This window comes from Colias croceus, chromosome 13 (genome assembly GCF_905220415.1).
Source record: "Colias croceus chromosome 13, ilColCroc2.1".
NCBI classification, from domain to species: Eukaryota; Metazoa; Arthropoda; class Insecta; order Lepidoptera; family Pieridae; genus Colias; species Colias croceus.
The window spans coordinates 389,968-409,540 of record NC_059549.1 but is presented as its reverse complement, the minus strand read 5'-3'; the positions used below and the strand labels follow the sequence as shown (position 1 = coordinate 409,540).

Here is a 19,573-nt window from a genome sequence, read left to right as displayed (position 1 = left end):
TGATGTAATTTAACATCGGATTTTATTTGACCATGGTGCCATCCATAGGGTACTTTTCCCGCGACTTCGTACGCGTGTACGAAAATAAACGATAGCAGAGCCGCTGGCTAATATATATATATATATGAGTGACTCAAGCAGATGTTCAGGGGCAAGTATAGTTAAATAACAAACACATTTTTTTTTATAAAATAATTTATTTAAGTAATAATGGTTACTATATATGTTTAGGTACATGCGACAGTATTCACAGATGCGGGCTTCAAGGGTACAAAAGGCTTCTTTGCAAAGTCCAGGTCCAGCATTAACATTTTGGTACCACTTGCTAAGGGTACATGGATGCGGTAGACAGGACTCATACGTTCTGCGGATGTAGTCGTAAGCCTTTGGCGAATAAAAATGAGGGTCAGAGCAAACTTTCTAATTTCTTCTGAGTACTGTTTTGTCAAAGGCAATCCTTTATACTTTAAAATCTGTGCCTATGTAAAAAATCATGAGATCCAGCACATTGCTGTAATAATATGGATGTCTCCATATTTATTAAATTCTTCTCCTTCAATGCAATAATGATATTTTTAAAGGTTTCAATTTTCAATTTTCAACTTCATTTAAACATTTAATTTTCTTTTTCTGTTTCTCCACTTTTTCTTCTAATTTTTTTAATTCTTCGAGTGCTGAAGCCTAAAAAATTAAATAAATTTTAATTAATGATATTCTCATAATTATACGCATGAATCTATTGAAGTTTCCTTTTTTTTAAAGCTGATAAAAAATTCTACATTTCAAACAACAATTATTTCATATAGGCATTTTCATATTATATTTGACATGTCAATTAATGCAAATTGAGATGGATGGTCTGCCTGAAAGAGATTAAAATGTTACTTATAACATTGGATATTATGGTTCCAAGTAATAATAGATAGATTGTTACAGAAACATAGACTCAATATTTGGTAAATTGTAAAACTTTTAGTATTTTTTTTTTTATTAAAAGGATTTATTGTACAAACATAGTGTATTATACTTATGGATAGTATAGCTTTCCAACAACGAAAGAATATAAAAAATTGGACTTGTACTGGTAGTAGTTTTTGTGCATACACAATCAAATCTTTCCTTTTTACAATATAAAGTACCTATAGAAAAAGATCTTAATAATGTTGGAGATTTATCGGTCAACAGTAAGGGGTACAGTTTCAATTACTACCTTGGACCTAAAAAAACAAACAGGATGAGCTAAATAAAATCTGTACTAATATTACCTATAAAGCTGAAGAGTTTGTTTGTTTGTTTGAACACGCTAATCTCGGGAACTACTGGTCCGATTTGAAAAATTCTTTCAGTGTTAGATAGCTCATTCATCGAGGAAGGCTATAAGATATACATATATCACCATGCTACGACCAACAGGACTTGAACCACGAGGGTGAAACCGCGCGGAGCATCTAGTTGTTAAATAAAAAGATTGATGAATTATTTACCTTTGCAAATACTGTTGGGATAGCATCATCTCTCAATCTAACGATGTTTAAAGTCTTATTAAATGCGCTCTCTTAAAAGTGCAATGAGCACACATTAATGTTTTTACTTCCTGGCCGGATATTTTCTATGCCAATCTTTTCCAAACATGCCTTTCGCCGCCGCAGTGATTCGTTACTTGGTAAACTAAAACGAGAAAATATACAACAATATATAACTTCGTACGTAATTAATAAACAAATTAATAATTTATCGATAAGGTGTTTATGCGATGATGTTCGACACTAGCACTCATGTTTATGTTTTCGATGCAAAAGAAATAATGAGAATATTGCGGGTTTCTACAGCTCATAATAACTAAGATGATTAAAAGATTTCTATACACTTGATAATAAAAATACTTTATTATATGCAACAATTTAACGAAATGTTAGCCACTTACCGGTGAAAGGTTAGATTCGGCTTGTTCTTGCTTTGGCATAGGCCACAACCTACTATAGAACACTTCATGGTACCTATTATTAGTTTCAATTATACTTAATACACTCGTATATGGTCGAAAAACACTGGAAAATCGTAAAAATTTCACAATGACATCTTCCCACATGTAAACAAAACCGTAAAGTAAGATGGCGTCCGTGGCACCAAAGGTACATCGATGCCAATGAAGAGGGCGCTAATAAAAAGAGTGTAGATGCTTTTTCTAAGGTAAAACCACTGTTGTGAGAAAGAGATGGGTATATCATTATTATTTCCGCGTCAAATTGAACAATTACGGCAGTTCCATAGGATTCGTTATTCTGAGGATCATCTACAATACCCAAATTGGAACACATATTTTTACGGCAATGGTTGAGAATAATCAGATTTCAAACAGCAATAATGCGCGATATGGTCAAATTAAACCGAATGCTGTTTGTCAGTCTGAAAATACGAATAATTAAACTTCGATAAAAAACGATAAGAGGGTGATAAGATACGTTCAGATTATGCGGCGGGTAAACTCCATTCGCTAGTAATTTTAGGCACTTTATCGCAGTTTTAATATGTGAAATTAATAATGACAAATAGCGAGTACGTTTCGTGCAACACGTTGTAGGTACTTAATAGATATCTGCATTAAATAATTACATATAATCTATTGGCCTTGGTACAGCGATAGTATACGATAACAATGCGGCGATCGAAGACGAAGCCTTAGCGAGCGAGGACGCGTGACTCAAAATGACGTCACTGCCGGAGGTTTTTGCGACGGTTCCAACGGCCGCATACTTAGCAAAGTGCGTAATTTATCAGCTCGCACTTGTTTGTAATCACTAAGCTATGTTACTTATCGCGTTTAAACAGTCCTACCTATTACTAAATATTTGAATTTGAAACGATACGAGAGAACCGGCAGTAGGGCAGAGCTAAGTGAATTCAAGATAGCCAGCGCTATATTTAGAGAAGCAATAAAGCTTTAATGTTCCTGAAAGCAACACAGCGATCAGTAAACAATCCGAAAAAATGTAAATAAATTAGAGCGCCGCCGATCTTGCTTTTGTCACAACGCCAGCGCGTCGAGTAAGAGTAAATACGTTGTTTGCAGTCACTGCAGGGCTGCCCGAACACTTGTATACAAAACTAAGACAAGACACTTTAATCATTCAACAATAATTTCTGGTATCGATAAAGAAATTAAATATCTATTTGAAGAAGTTACTGCTTAAAACCTACTCGTCTAAGATGCTGCTTTTTCACCATTCCTTCAATTACCAGCAATGTATTTTACTCGTCTATAAGTCTATACATAACAATTAATTTATACACACACTAGCCGTTGCCCGCAGCTTCGCTTGCGTGGAAAAGATAAATTTCTATGGTATAAGTTTTCATCCCCTATTTTACCCCTTTATGGGATGAATTTTCTAAAATCCTTTCTTAGGGGACGCCTACGTTATGACATCTACCTGCATGCCAAATTTCAGCCCGATACGTCCAGTGGTTTGAGCTGTGCGTTGATAGATCACTATATCAGTCACCTTTGAGTTTTATATATGGGTCATTATACAAAAATGGGGTAACTCAATGTCACCAGCCAATTTATACAAAGTCTTATTATATTTTAATCAAATAACAATCTATTTTAAAACAATAAAGCGTCCTTTATTTGGTCACTGACTTTCACTTCTTTATTTAAAATACAAATTGATAAAAAAACAAAATTAATACTTAAATAATCAGTACTTTGGCATGTCACAACTCCGAAAACCAACAATCAAGTGACTATTTTATAAACATTATCATTGATTAGAGAAAACTTACTAACTCAGGACAATCTTTGATATACATAGTATTATATAGTATAACTTTCATAACGAAATGTTTAACATTTTATTTAAAAAATAAAAATAAACTTTGTCATCGTTTTTATTGGTCAGTCCGTTGTGTGTTTTTTAAATATGAAATTCTCGCTAAATATCACCAAGTCGAGGTCAAATCCCTGTCTAAATATTAATGATGGCAATGAAGTTACTTGTGCATCCCATATTTTGATGGCCGTCATAACTGTACCAGCGCTAGGGTTGTGTTTGTCCTCTAAATTCATGCTGCGCCAGTCAACATTTCAGTCCTATGGTGAGTCGTTATTTTATTGTTAAACTGATTTTTATTTTCATTCATACATGGTTAAGTATGATTTGTAAAAATATAGTTTGTTGATATAATAAATAAGGCAAAAAAACATAATTTGTGATTATAATCTCATATTAAGTCCCTTTTTATCAATCCGCTGGCATCAGTCCTATGTCAGATATCGCGCCAGTGGACTGACGCGACCCCATAGTACTGATGATTCTATCGTTTTTGAGAACTTTTATCTTGATTGCTATTGGTATAAGCATTTCTATTTGATATTTCAGTTTAAAACATCATGCGCCACGCTAAAAGAAACTGAATTTGACTAGGGAAGAAACATTTAAAAAAGAGTAGCAAAGAAAAGAGCAATTGAAACAAACTACTAATAATCTTATTTAAAAGATCTTATTTTATTTTAATTATTGATTTTGATGCTTTCAGGGCATAGCTTGTTATATGTATTTATTAGATAAATACGTAAACGTATAATATTGTGAAGTAAAATTACCTGAAAATAACATAAAAGTTAATTATTTTAATAACATTATAAAAATGTCAAAAGGCTCTTATGAAAACTCAGATGAGACTTTCATTCAAGCCTTTGGTTAAAAACCATGAACCATTTTATGAAAATTAGTACTTTTAACATAAATAATGTTAGATTTTTAGGGCTCCGAACCTCAAAAGGAAAAAACAGAACCCTTATACTTATAGTATCACTTTGTTGTCCGTTTGTCTGGTAAGACGTTTTTTTGAAGCGCGTGGAGGTATCAATTTGAAATTTATATTAAATACTCAACATTAAGAACCCTTGGGGCTGTAAAAAAATTAAACTTAGAACGCAACGCAATTAAAAGATACCTACATCCGTTAATACTGCAAATTTCCACAAATTTAAATATTCGCAAGGGAATAAAAAAATACACAGGATGCTTGCCGTGTATACAGTCTTAAAATATGGTAAAAAGCAATGTCTTATAACACATATAAAGGAAAAATTGCTAAAAGTGTAAATTTTAAGTTACAAACATAATAAAAAATAGGTTTGTTAGGAGTCCAACTCGCACTTGGCCGTTTTTTTTGTTTCTATTGTTTGTGAATTACTTGAAATATTAAGTAAAACTAAGTCAAAGTAGTAAGTTAAGTAAGAGAGTAAGAATATTCACGTTGCGTTAAATGTCAGAAGGCTGTTTTGAAAATTGAGACATTGTTTTTTCCCAGTATCACAATATATTATCAATTATCATTTTTAAATGTAACTAAGTGATTTTAATACTTAAAAGATATGTGCCATTATTAAAACTGAGAGATTTGTAGTAATTTTCATTGAATTTCTTTAAGAATATTACAAAATTGTGTTTTTTATCAGTACTATGTTAGCCTTGTCAGTCCCCTGGAGGCCAAATCCAGAAAATTTAAAATATCTCACAATCTACTTAAAAAAGTGGCTGGCCCGATTTGGAACAATATATTCATTAGATTAGCTATCACATACACCCTAATTTGTAATAATCTGATATAAAAAATATAGTAAACAAAATATCCTTAAAAGTTACCCCATTTTTGTATAATCACCCATATATAGATTATTAAAACAGGATGATAAAAAGCGAATCAGCTAGACGCAAACCCAAAGAAAATGTAGCCGATTGGTGTGGTGGGCACACGCGCGGCTATCGCGACAGGCCCGCTGGCCGCACGCCAACCCAATATGCAAATTCATTTGCAATCCGCGCCCGATGCAGACAACACTCGATTAGATAAGTGCGTTGTCAACACCGCGCTTGGCACTCGCATTTCTGACCAAATGGAGCGCCAGCACACATTTATGTCAAACTATCGGAACCGGTATTCGCCGTACGCATGAATATCTAGATTATCATCCAAACAACGAGTTTCTGCTCTAAATTATCGTAGACTGGGATCAAAAAATGTTTTCATTATTTAGTAGCGCAACATAAATCAGATACCATGAAGTCTTCAATAATAAAATGTGGCCAGAATGTTTCTAAAAACACAGATAGTATTTGTGATACGGTAATGATTCCTGTGGACGTACATCGCTATGATCAGATGTGATAAACCAGAAATAGAAAGGATCTAAATGTGCCCGTGATTCAGAATCAGAAAGGGCACACGATGAGCGAGCAATTAGGACAACAATGGGTCAGCTATTTGAACGCTCGAGACTAGCTCTTCGGGAGATGCTCACTGGGTCGATACGATTGGCGCCGTCCCAACTTTTCACCTATAACTTCTTCAATCGATTTTCCTTAAACAAGTTTGATTTGTCGCTGCTATTCGCCAAAACAATTGTAGATGACAATGAGAGATAAACCATTCACTAGAGATTTTATCGATATTGGGTAAACGCGTCAAGTCGCCGCCAATTTTGTGGTCGTCAGTAAAGCGGCACTTTATCTCATTTACAGCGCTTGTAATTACGAGACATAAACCAGAGCCATCACAAATTCCTCGCGCGACGAATGTACATCTAAATTACATAAACCAGCTATTGTTAGCGCTTAGCGCTTGATAAACGGTTATTAGGAAGGAAATAAGCCGCATCTGGTGACACAGGGTGACACAGGTCAAATAAAACCACAAACGAGAGGAAAATAAATGGTCCCACACAAATTGCCTGCAAAGGACTAACGACGACAGCGTGATGGCGCGAACTACATAATAATGAGCTGAGAAAGGTCAGCGTTGATGTATTGCCTGTCTCTATTAATACATAGTCTACTTTCGTCTACATTGTATCATTTAGCTGTTCGAGATTTTGGGGATGTTTGATACGTAAGGGACATATCGACGATGCTACATAAAAATACAAATGGAAAATAATGGAGCAAACGGTATATATTATTACGCTCTAATAACGACCAAGATCGGTTCCGAGTGGATCGATAGCGGAGAACCTATTTTTATTGTAATTCCGCACACAAATGGTGCATCTCGCCCTAGAGCTGCACCAATAAATCACAACGATCCGATGAGGCCATATTGTCAATTAGAGTAATAGAATTGCCGACAACTGCAATTACGCCAATCGTCATTATGTTGTAGTTTGTACTCTTGACCTCGTAACGTAAGCGCGCTGGAGGGAATCGATATTTACAGTGCCACAGTGTGGTACGAGCCGGCTGTGGATAAATCAATAAATGGAGCTATTGTGGGGTCGAATGGGGTCGAGCGGAGCGCGAGACGCAAATCGATCTTAACGTAATTAATAATTGACGGCTCGTCCGGTTCTCGACGGTACGAATATTCTCTGTAGTCTCTTTTCTGATCTTTTTCTTCGATTTATTTTGTTATAATTTTTATTTGTATTGGTTTCTGGCAGATGTTCAGCACATTGATTTTTAATAAAACTATGTCAAGCATGTATGTAATGCCGCGGGAATTCAGTTGACGTTGCTATCGAACGCGACACGTGTCTGTCTGCGTATTGATCGTTAGGCTTCACCCTCCCCTCACCTTCAATTTAACAACCGTATGCTTTTAATTTAATAAAATACAATAGTCTCTTGGGATTTTTTTAGTTTCACGTAGTTTAAATTTATAGCTGAATAAATTAATTATAGTTGATGATCTAAGTGTGCGGTCATCCGTTCGAAATGTGGCGAACAATTCTTGGATAGTTAACTTTTTATAGCGTCTGATATTGTACGATGTAACGCATAAGATGGTGCACATTTAATGAGAAGTTTTTTTCCGAATGACGATAGGTCCAGAACTGATTTTCCGTTTGGAAGCAGCATTGTTCCGCAAATAGCATTAGAGGAGAGCGGCGCGGCGGTCGAGCGCCGTCTCTCTCGGACAAGTGAACGACTTCTTATCGCCGCTTGTGACATCACCATTAAAATTACGATTCAACAGTAAACAATTCGGCTATTTTTCACGAACGAGGTTAAACTGGCCATTTGTTATAGACGGTGAGTGGAGGCAACCGATATTAAACATTAGTGGGTGAAAAATGTAAACTGAAACGGCAAATTTATCTTCCGATATTCTATTATAGTGGAATTTATTCGGTTGCATCGAACCGTTTTAGCGATAATGCTTTATGGCTGATAAAAAGGCACTAAGGAGAGGAATTTATGCGCAGTTAACTGGGCCACTGCACTTCCTCGTATCAAGCATTGGCCTCATCATTTCGCAACTTGGTTGCGAGTGATATTCCCGAATTGCAACATTAAATTGCAATCGGAATGCCATAAAACCATGTATGTTTGAAGAGAAAGAATGAAACTTATTTCCAACAAAGAAACCAAAGTTCAAAGATCTTAAAGTCTATTCCGGCGTTTATGCTTAAAATGACCTTATTTTTTGTTTGGACAATAGATTCTAAGATTCGGAGATCGTGCACAAAAAAGTAGCGAATTTTAAGAATATGCCTTAGATTTGGAATAAATCAGATTCAAATCTATTTATTTAGCGACCAAATTTAGCAAGCTCTTTTTACACTGATTTCTTATAAAATTTCTTACCGATCTTCTGTTTCGCAAAGCGACACAAGTACATTCAATGTTACGTTACATATTCTTTTAATGGATTCCCGTAAAACTCTCAAGGCTACCTAGCCCATAAATCGAAGTGATTCGTGTGCTTTTTGAAATATCGCTAACAGTAAGATGGATAGCCAAGCTAAACATTATTTTAAATTGCATATTTATCATATTTTATTAAATTATCGTGGTTAATCACCAACCCGAGGCATACAAAATAATCAATACAAACATATGCATGATACATTAAAACAATTATAGTACACAGACGTTCAAACATTCGATTTTAATGGAAACTTGCCCAGTGTATGATAATTGCTTATGGCTAAATAAACATTTACGATCGGAAATTAATAATGGCCGTGGACTGTAACAATACACAAACATTATTTTATGTGAAGATTCTTATGTTCACTAGGAGAGGAAATTAAGTAGACTAACTAATCCCAATTTTCTGTATAATGTTTTACTGATTCTGCGTACTAGTTTTCACTTGTAGTCAGATAAAACAAATCCTATACTGTTTCAGGCCATCAACTGTGGCAAAGTGCCAATATTTATAATTTTTGACAAACTTGCAACAAGTAATGGGCAATAGACATCACGAGATCATCATAACAGATTATATTAACCACTTTTGTGAATACGATACGGTATAATAACATTAGTCTGGCTTTTAGACATTAGGCAGAACAAAACATGTAGCGCTCGGAAATTTCTGGATTTAAGCTCCGTATCTGAACAGGATAATACGAACAGGAAAACATGGTTGCCAGTTATCTGAAACGCTTTCCTGTGGCCGGCGAATTAATCTGAGGCCGGAGCCGACGGATGTGCAGCTATTGTTATTCCACACGATGTACATGGACAAACATTACCTCACAACCAAGGCAATGCCGTCATCATATTTCCATTGTGATAATTAAAATTCCTTAAAAACATCGCGTTTGAGCAGTATACCTACGCCATCAATTACGCTTTATTATGAGCATTTTTCTATAGCTTCCGCGAAATCTTTTTCATCTGCCGTACAAAATTGACTGCTCTGTTGTAATAAATTTCTTATATTTCTTATGAAGCAGAATCCACTACCCATGTAGAATTTGGGATTCGAGTAGGTAGGTAGGTACCTACAAAAATATTGTGTATTAACTACCTATATTCGTTCTGATCTTTTCATTAGTAACTACCAGTGTCGTGATATCCACACTATTAATAAGTGTAAGATAGAACTGCTTCTTTTAAAAGAAAAAATGTGGATGACTAACTTGACTGACTTGCGTAACAATTTTCGTATGGTTTTAGTCGTTTCATCAGACCAAAAGCGAAGCAGACCACCAACAAATAATTATCACGCAAAATCCTACATCCCGTATGTAAACCATCCCAGTTGTACAAACACACACAATTATGAGTGACAAGCGTCGCTCGCGCAGTTCCGCGTTACAACAAACATATAGTATTACGTGGTGAATAAAATAGCAATTGTTATGTTAATTGGCTCTCACGCCCCACTGTAGGGCAATAATACAATAATAAACAAGGATCTGAACTGATCCCGCCATGTGCGCGTTCTCACACTGATCACAAGTATTTCTCATTAACTCGCCCAAGGCTGTAGTGTAGCCAAAATATTGATATTATTGATAGATACACAATCAGCAGCTGTCGTGTTATTATAATTTTTTAGGCTAGATATTAGATTTCAGTGAAACGAAACGGTTTTAAATTGTGCTTTGCTTTAAAAGATAGAGTAAAGCAAGAAAAGGTCTAACATTCTAAATTCTTTGTTGTTCATATTGTGGCAAGAAGTTCCCCATTAATCGTGAACCTATCGTAATGTACCAATTTGTACGAATAAAATATAAATAACACGTCTTGGCGTAGTTTGCCTTGTTTCTTCTCCATTCTAATCTATGTGTGCTATTCTGATACTTCCCGCATTAAATTAACACACAATCATTAGGAAATATAAACACTTGAGAATCTAAAAATTAAACATTACAAAGTGTGCGGATTAATTTTTTATTAATCGCACGTTCCTCCCACAGTAGCCGGCGATATGATAAATGTTCGCGGTGGATAAACACAAAAGAGCGTTCGTTTAAAATATTTGCAAACCAATAAGCGATGTATATCGCAGCGTCCGAACTTTGAGATTTATCCGCAATCTTTTGGCGTCGTGGAAGTGTACATTAGCCAATATGAATTTATTACAATATGCGCCAAGATTTCAGACAGGTGAGTGTGTATCGGCTATAAATACGTATTAATCGTCTATTAATATTGTATCGAGTTGACGAGATAAGGCGTCGTATCAGGGTCGTCTCGAGACGCGCCGCTCCTACATTGTAAACAAAAACTAAAATAACGAACTTTAATGACAATATAGCACAACAAAAGGTTGACAATTTCACAAATAACTTATTCAGCGCATAAAACGCGGACGTCGTTTTAATTGTTAACAAGGTAGTATTTAATAACAACGCTAAAAAATAAACTCATTACAATATTTGCATAGCGATAACTGTTTCGCGATTCGGTTTGTTTTGCACAATTTGTTTAGGCGTATGCGTTAAGCCCGCGTTTTGGGTACACGAAATATCATGTGATATTACGTATATTTAATTTGTTCTGACGTTTTTGTTTATAAATGATAGTTGGAGCGAATTTTAAGGTTCAGCTATCACCAGTGAGCCGGGGTGACGATGCGTTTCACCCAGAGTTTACGACTTCACGTTATGGCGTGTAGTAAATAGACATTACGTAACTAAGGGTAGGTGAAGGGAACGCTGCCAGCGGCGCAATCCTAGCATACCTTTCCGCCATTCATCACGCATCCCAAATGCTCAACACGTATTCGCAGAACATGTGATTTCTTTTGTTTAACGTTAATGCAGACATATAGACGGGCGATAAATTCGTCCCAAGTGTTACACACTGCCAGCGCAGTATCAAAAATAGACAAATATCAATTGTTTCACAGTTTGCACGCGTTATACGGACGATAATCAAATAATAAATACAATTTAAACGATTATTGAAATTATTTCTTTTCATCTACTATTTCTTTTTCTTAAATCTGTTCGCGTATCAGTTATCACAAGAAGATCGCATATCGAAAGATGAAGAACCTTACGATCCAAATATTCAACAATCGGCATTTCCATCGACCGTTGATAGGGGCGACCGAGGTCGACACGACACACAATACGTCTCTATATCACTTGACCCCATCTCCCCTCACTTTACCGCTAAGACGCAGTGATGTATGGCTTCGAGCCGCACAAATTGTGTTGTAAATCTACCCGCAACTTCGCATAACTTATCCCAGTCTCCCCATTTGCAGATCCAAGGGTCTCTATTATGCAGATGCGTCAAGATTAACATCTTGCGTGTTTCGTATTCCGCAGTATAAGATCTCAAAGACGTACGATGAAATTTATTTGACTACGAGAATAGGTTAACAATTTTTATCCCAGTTGTAAATAGTATTGACTATTGAGCAATCCTTTACCACACCATATTTGTATCCATACATATTATTTAGGTAACGATTATCAATCCAAATATACTACTAATGAATGAACAGCATATCTCTATTCTCTTTATAAACTATTCAAGCTTGCCATATTTCTTCATAATTTTCATTTACAGTTACCAGCTAAAACATTGAGCTTCAGCTCTTTTCTTCCAGGCTACATAGCTATTCAATTCACATACTAAAAACTTATTCAACGGCCACAAAGAAGCACATCTATACCATATACCTACCACCTAGCCATTCAATCATACCGGCGAGTCTTATCGTGGTATGTGCGATAACATTTCGATTAACGATAACGGCTTGACGGACTTCAATATTGAACCCGAGAACAAGGTTGGAGTGACCGTCACACTGTAGCATAATTTGAAAGTAAACTGGTAACTGCTGGTTGTACTAAATGCAGTTTAAAACGATTTTTTTATGAGGAAAACGCACATTTTTTGCGACAGCATTCGTTACATGCACTTCACAATCAGTAAGGGTTGAATACATGTTTTTAATTATAGTTAACAAGTCAAAACCTAGGCGATTTGTGTAGGATAATTACATAGTCGTATTTATTACTGCTAAGAGTAAACTCAATTGTATCGTAAATATTTCATCTTTATTTATTAATTGCTTATTAGTCCTAAATTCTAAAGACGCGTCAATTTAAATTGTATCCAAATTAACATAAAACAAAACAGCTTGAAGATACCACTTAATAATGAATACAAACGATTTAATTTTAGTGGGATTTGATGGAGGCAACACGCTAATCTATCTTTTGTGATAAAATATGACTGTGTCTAAGCCCCGAGGCGTCTAAAAGGTATTAATTATGCAAGGAATGGTTAATTATACGAGGCAACAAACCCTGTATAAATTCAGTTATTGTTCACACTAATCTAAGTTCGTTTGGATAGCTTCAAGTTTAGACCTTTCTATGCCTCCTTATATTATATACCTACGACATGCCATTACAAGAACCAGAGATAAAAATTCAATAGTATGACTTCAAGTTTTTTTTCGACATTTACTACCTTGATTTTGATAACCATTACTTTTGCCCTACTAAACCTATCCTTTACTAATAAGTAATACCATTTTTATCAATATCGTGGTCTGATTAGACAGTTATTCCAATCTTAGTACACCGTCGTTTTTTCTTTCGTAATGTATCTCCAAATGTTTCCCTTACGTATCCGTTTACTTAATCAGACAATTATTATCCAATGCAAAGTTATCAGTTCATTTCAATTTCGAACTGGTGTTTGGTGACTAACCTTGTATGGAAAACCACAATCACCATTACATTACATACCCGTTTATTTGAATTTTGAACACCAGGCTATCATACTATGAAGACCTAAAGCATCATATTATTAGTATTAGCTATCTGTTTATTTGAATTTTGAACACCGTGCTAGCCTAGTATGGATACGAAAACGGATTCTCACTTACCGTCCGCGTCGACCTCATTGATCATGTCCTGTAGTTCCGCTTCCGTGGGGTTCTGTCCTAACGACCTCATCACGGTGCCCAGCTCTTTGGTTGTGATGGTGCCGTCGCCATCCTTGTCGAACAGTGAGAACGCCTCCTTGAATTCTGCGATTTGTTCCTCTGTTAGTTGATCCGCCTGCAAGTGGAAATAGAAATTGATAGATGGTACATTAGTTATTGTTGTACATTTTTCAATGCGTGAACATTTTCGTAAGTAATAACATGCATATTGGATCGTATAGTAAGATCCATATTAACTAAAGTAGGTTTAACTAACGTTTTTAAATTTAGCCCAAAATAATATTCATTTATGCATTTCACATCAGTGAACAGCCATAATTTGTGACTGATATCAGTCACAAATTATGGCTATAACTACTGATTTACAAAATTACGACAAACGAATTCCAAAATATGCACTAAGTTATAGTACATAGGTACAATAAGTTATAAACATTATCTTGCACTCATTTTACAAGAATTATTTTCCAAGAAATCAGATTACTCACACTAAAACCTTCAGAAGGTTACTAATTAAAACTTGTGTCATTTCTTACTCATGTTTCCTTGAAATATTGTCTATAAAACAATGATATGATCTCTAATCTAAACTCGATATAAATCATTAATATTCCAAATATATTGCAGAGTTATCTACACTGATAACTATCTTATGCTATCAAAAACAATACCATATGAGCAACTTAAAATTACATACAAGGTTTCATATCAACTATACAATGTTGTAACAATTTGTGGAAGAAAACAAAAGAATAAATTACAAATTCATCTTGTAAATTGTTATATTCTTTTCTGTTATTTATGAAAATCAATTTACATACCACTGTGACAACCATTGTGAATTGTGTAAGAAATGGCCAAAGACTGAACGAATAATGAGCTTGAACACAACACAGATAAGATTATTACACGATAATTTTCCTGTTTGATTAAACACGTCACACTGCGGGCTACATGTGTAGATATCATTTACTGCATTATAATAAATATTATCATTTTTACACATATATTTGATATGATTAAATATATCACCATATACGATAGCGCTTTACACATGAAATTATTTTATTATTTAAAATATAAGTTGTTTGAATGATAACATGAGATATTTATTTTTATAAAGACAACATACATTTTATCTTATGTTTGTGTTTTAACAAAATATAGTAAAAAGATGCTTTAGGAGGAAAATCATACAATAAACCGAAATTTTACAAATGTAGTCGTCAATTTTATTATTAAACGTGATTACACTAACTTCAATATAATTTTAAGCACCAAGTAATTTACTGATAATGGCTTTAAACTGTAATTTTGATAGTGGTATCAGTGAGATTACAATTTTATGAATCTTATAAAAATTTATCAATATTAAAATTTTATTTGATAAAGACTGAATTAAAATGAAAATCAGCTTTATGTTTCCGTTCTTGAAAATCCCGATTTCAGAAAACAATCCATTTTTTTAATAAGTCTGTATATAGTGTGAATTTCTCACCACGGTAACTAAATATAGAAAAGTAAGACAATACACATGATATTGGTATACTTATCCGATTAGTGACTTTATATAAATCAATATTATCAATTGGAAACAGGCTATTAAGCACTTAAGATTACAAACATTACAGATATGTGCGGTCAGCACACACCACACCCTGTATCAATATTCAATACACTGTATCTTTAGCTAATATTTTACTTCTATGTCAATTTATACTTGTTCAATGGTACTTTTAACTGTATTAACATGATCGCTTAACCATTGTCAATACTAAGTAGTTATGAAGTACATTTCTGATATTTTTGTAATAAGATTTGGATGTATAAAGATCTAAAAAACTTCTCTCTACTTTTAGTTTAATTTCTATAAATTTATTTTTGTAGAGATCAATGATCATAGACATTTATAATAGTTCAGGATACATCGCCCATTTTGCAAGTGACTACTATCAAGCTGATTTTCCGTTTGTAGCTTTATTTTGATGAGACACCGAATAATTTTGTGTACGAAACTCTCGATTGTGGTAGCTAACAGAGATAACAAGGATAAAAATTTTTGATTAGATGGTTCTCAAATATTTATTACGCAATTTGTAGGACAATATGTCTGTTGAATTACATAAACATTAACTAAGTGAAAACAAAAAAATCAGCTTGTTAGTAATCATTTATGATAACCTCGTTATCGATACACTTTGGAAAGGGGGACTCTTTGAACAAACCATAGATTTTGTAGGACAAATATTTTTTCGAATAATTTAGGTAATTATCTTGAGATTGAACAAAAAAAAAATATTCAGTTAGTAATAAATATTTGAGAACCATCAAATCAAAAATTTTTATCCTTGTTATCTCTGTTAGCTACCACAATCGAGACTTTCGTACACGAAATTATTGGGTGTCTCATCAAAATAAAGCTACAAACGGAAAATTAGCTTGATAGTAGTCACTTGCAAAAATGCGCGATGTATCCTGAACTAAATATAGAATGCACAATAACAAATTCTTATTGGAATCAGAAGCTATTGGTATACGCATTGAGATGTGCATTATTATTACACATATTGTATACCAAATACAGAAATTCAAGCTGTTTACTAAAACATACAATTAAAACTGAAATAATAACATTAACTCCATGTTATGTTATCAGTAAATCAAACATTGAAAGTTTGAAATGGCATGAATAATACATAAATGTGTGACACATAAGATATATTATTTATGTTAGTACTACAGACACTCGGCACAATAAATAATGCATAGATATCTAATAGTTACCCCATTAAGTGCACAGATAATACAATATAAAACAAATTAACATCGCACTAAAGCCATTCACAAGTATGAAATTTAATGTTTCTTAAGTATGAAAAAACAGTCAAATTATTTAAAAATTTCAAGGTAATAAACTAAAACCAGTTATGACTTATGACGGCTTAAGTTAATGATACACACTTTGAGATTAAAGTATAAAGTTTCTATATTTTAAAATATAATATAAATTTGTTAAACTTGAGATTGAAATTACCTACATAATAAAGAAAGGAACTAAAAACTAAATGAGATTAAAATTGTACAGCATATTCATATACCTGTAGAAACCATAAATTGATTACTGAAAACAAGGCAAAAACTGTAGCATGTACATTAAATAAAAAATAAGCAAAAAGCTAAAGTATTACTTAAAAACTGATACTTATAAAGATTATGTATTCCATAGTAATGTTTATCATAGAAAAGGTAAACTAGGGCTTATAATATTATCAGGTAAATGAAGACACCAACACTAATTGAATTATGTGCCTAATAAGGCTTCATTCATCATTACTTGATTATGGAGACATTTTTTAGTAGTTCAACACACTTGAGGTAATATTTAGAATTTTACAGGCAATTATTATTGTTTCTATGTCACTTGAATTAACATTTTGAGTAATAGTTGTATTATCAGTTGTAATATTAGCATAATCAACAAATTTTGTTTGTTTTATTACATTTTTCATTTTTAAACTACTCACCATTGCCTTAGTTGAAAGTAAACTTGGTTTTAACCAATGGTACTAGAGAAATCAAGTTGCGTATGGCTATGTGGGTATGAGACCGGCGACTGGTTCAAGTGCCGTCGGGTTGGACGTGGTTTGCTTACAATATTAACTAGAATGTGTCACACAGTTAAGCATTAAACGAAGAAAGCTAACGGAACTAGTTTGCTGAATTGCGTATGAAAACTAAGCGAGAATGATGAGTCAACGGGCGTTTGACAGGTGCGCCCGGCCGATCGATCCGCGACACTGGGGCGCGACACCGTCTCAAATACCAACAAACGATTCAAATTGTTCCTTCCAAAGCTGTTACCAATCGAGCCCTCAAACAGAGTCCGTTAAATAAGCTTGAAATCCAATGAAACGTCATCTAGCTGTCGGCAACACCTAACAAACTATGGCGACGGACGTTTCTCGAGCTATCGTAACGGTCGCCGATGGGATTTCGTTCTCAAATTGCACTTCGTCCCCTTTACCAGCATCCGAATGTTCCCAAATATATCCTCTTCATAGCTTCGCCTATGTACTCATTCCGCAATGCGGTAAAAAACGGCCATCACAATAATAATGGAGGCCGTCATCACTATAAACACCGATAAACCGAAGCTCCGAAATATACCCTGGAATAGGTACGGGACGCTTCCTAGAAAACACTTCCGGCTTTTTTTTGAAGAAAGGACACTCACCATAGTCGATTAACTTGGATTATCAGGAGCTACACTAAAAAAATCACAGACTACGCCGCAAAGCGACCACACAGACCGACGGTTGAACGAATACTGCCGCCCTCAGTCGCGCGAGCGGCCGCGCCGGGAAACTCGCGACCGTGCGCCGCGCGAATCGTTCGTAATCGTTCAATCGAATCGCCGCACTGTCATGACCGGTACCGATTCTTATTCGTTCACGACAACTTTTCGTATCGTTGCGTTTTGTACATGCAAGTCCATGTCTCGGGACGCACGGTAAGAGATTAGAGCGGATCCGCGAAGGATAGTCGGTTTTATATTGGGCGGACACGGTGGCACGAAGCGGCTAGCGGCGCGCGCCGATTGGGCGTCCCATACCTGCAATGCGTCACTGCGGCGCGCGCGCGAACCGGCTACCGCCTGCCGGCCGCGGCCGCTGCGCCACGCCGCACCGCGAACGGGCGCGCTGCCCCAGTTCAGGCCCGCCTCACCCGCCGCGCCGCAGTGCCGCCCGACTAACGAGATATCAGCTGGCGGGAGTGCGCAGGCTTCCCGCCGTCGCCGGTGCCCTTACCTTGTCAATGCGTAATACGCGCCCCTCTAGACATCACAATGCAATTATTGTTCAATAACAATTACTCATTCCTGTTGTTGCTGGCTTTTCAATCTTATCTTACGCCGAATTCAAAAATATTTCATGATGGAAATGCAATTATTCTGTTAAAACTTAAACCAAAACTTATCATTAAGACATGTAGGTAGTTGTTACCTTTAGGAACCGACACTACAACATTCCTAATAAAATTATACCTAATAATAATTCTTAAATTTGCACGATATAATATAACTTTCCAAAAGATGAGTTCTTATTATATTTACAGTGTATTTACAGGTCTATTAATTTACATAGGTACCATTTATTTTAACATAAATAAATCAATAACAATTTACAAAATAATACACAATTATTACCTGGATTAAATTTAAAAGAATTTAATTTGGGTTATAAAACACTTCAAGCTAAAACATAATGCAATAAATATTCATAATTCATCTGATGAAATCTTTAGTAGACTCACAACTTCACAAGGCACAATAAACATTAGTTTGTTAAAATCGATTAATCGATATCGATTTTTGCTTCTGTGAATCTGTGGTCGTTACAATTTGACAACAAGAAATGTCATTGTATGTAATTCTGTCATAAATGACATATTTATTGTTGATTTATTGCCACACTAAAAATGTCATTGACTGTTTGTTGACATATTAAAAAAACAGCTGTAGATAAATATTAAAAAAATATGAAATAAATTCTGTAATAATAATAATAGATTATTATAATTACATTTAATATATTGTGTACTTGGAAGAATGTCTCAAGTAGCACACAAGACATTCTTGTGTATATTGGAATTCTTGCCGCCTTTGGGTTCTGAGATATTATCGAGCGTTTCATGTGCCAAAGAAAATGCTTATTTAAAAAGCGTTGGAATTTACTTTTAAATATACAGATAAGCTTGATGCTGTAAACTAGATTCTAGAAGCTTTTAATAACATTGTGGAAGCGAATAAATCGTACTTACGAAAATGGTCTAGCCGAGGAGACTTTTTTAATTTTTTAATTAATTACGTTAATTACTTTCATCTTATCAAATGGGAAGACGTTAATTTAAATAA

At 34.8% G+C, this 19,573-nt stretch overlaps 1 protein-coding gene and 1 long non-coding RNA gene across 4 annotated transcripts in view; both read right to left on the bottom strand.

Annotated features, from left to right (window-relative positions):
* Nucleotides 1-18,176, bottom strand: part of LOC123696956 (calmodulin) — a 30,911-nt gene extending 12,735 nt beyond the window's left edge. The window contains exons 1-2 of one of the 3 annotated variants that reach the window (XM_045643353.1): nt 17,894-18,176; nt 13,600-13,774 (exon numbers count right to left, since the gene is read on the bottom strand). In XM_045643353.1, coding sequence (XP_045499309.1) covers nt 13,600-13,774; nt 17,894-17,896 — 178 coding nt within the window. In that variant the 5' untranslated portion in view covers nt 17,897-18,176. Of the gene's footprint in view, nt 1-13,599; nt 13,775-14,480; nt 14,561-17,183; nt 17,205-17,893 lie in introns of those variants that run through there. The other 2 variants (XM_045643354.1, XM_045643352.1) reach the window with 2 other exon arrangements.
* LOC123696958 lies at nt 436-2,115 on the bottom strand. Its single transcript, XR_006752156.1, has 3 exons — nt 1,925-2,115; nt 1,485-1,668; nt 436-681 (listed from the first exon to the last, which is right to left on the bottom strand). It is a non-coding gene; the product is annotated as an uncharacterized LOC123696958 (long non-coding RNA).
* Nucleotides 18,177-19,573: the final 1,397 nt, after the last annotated feature.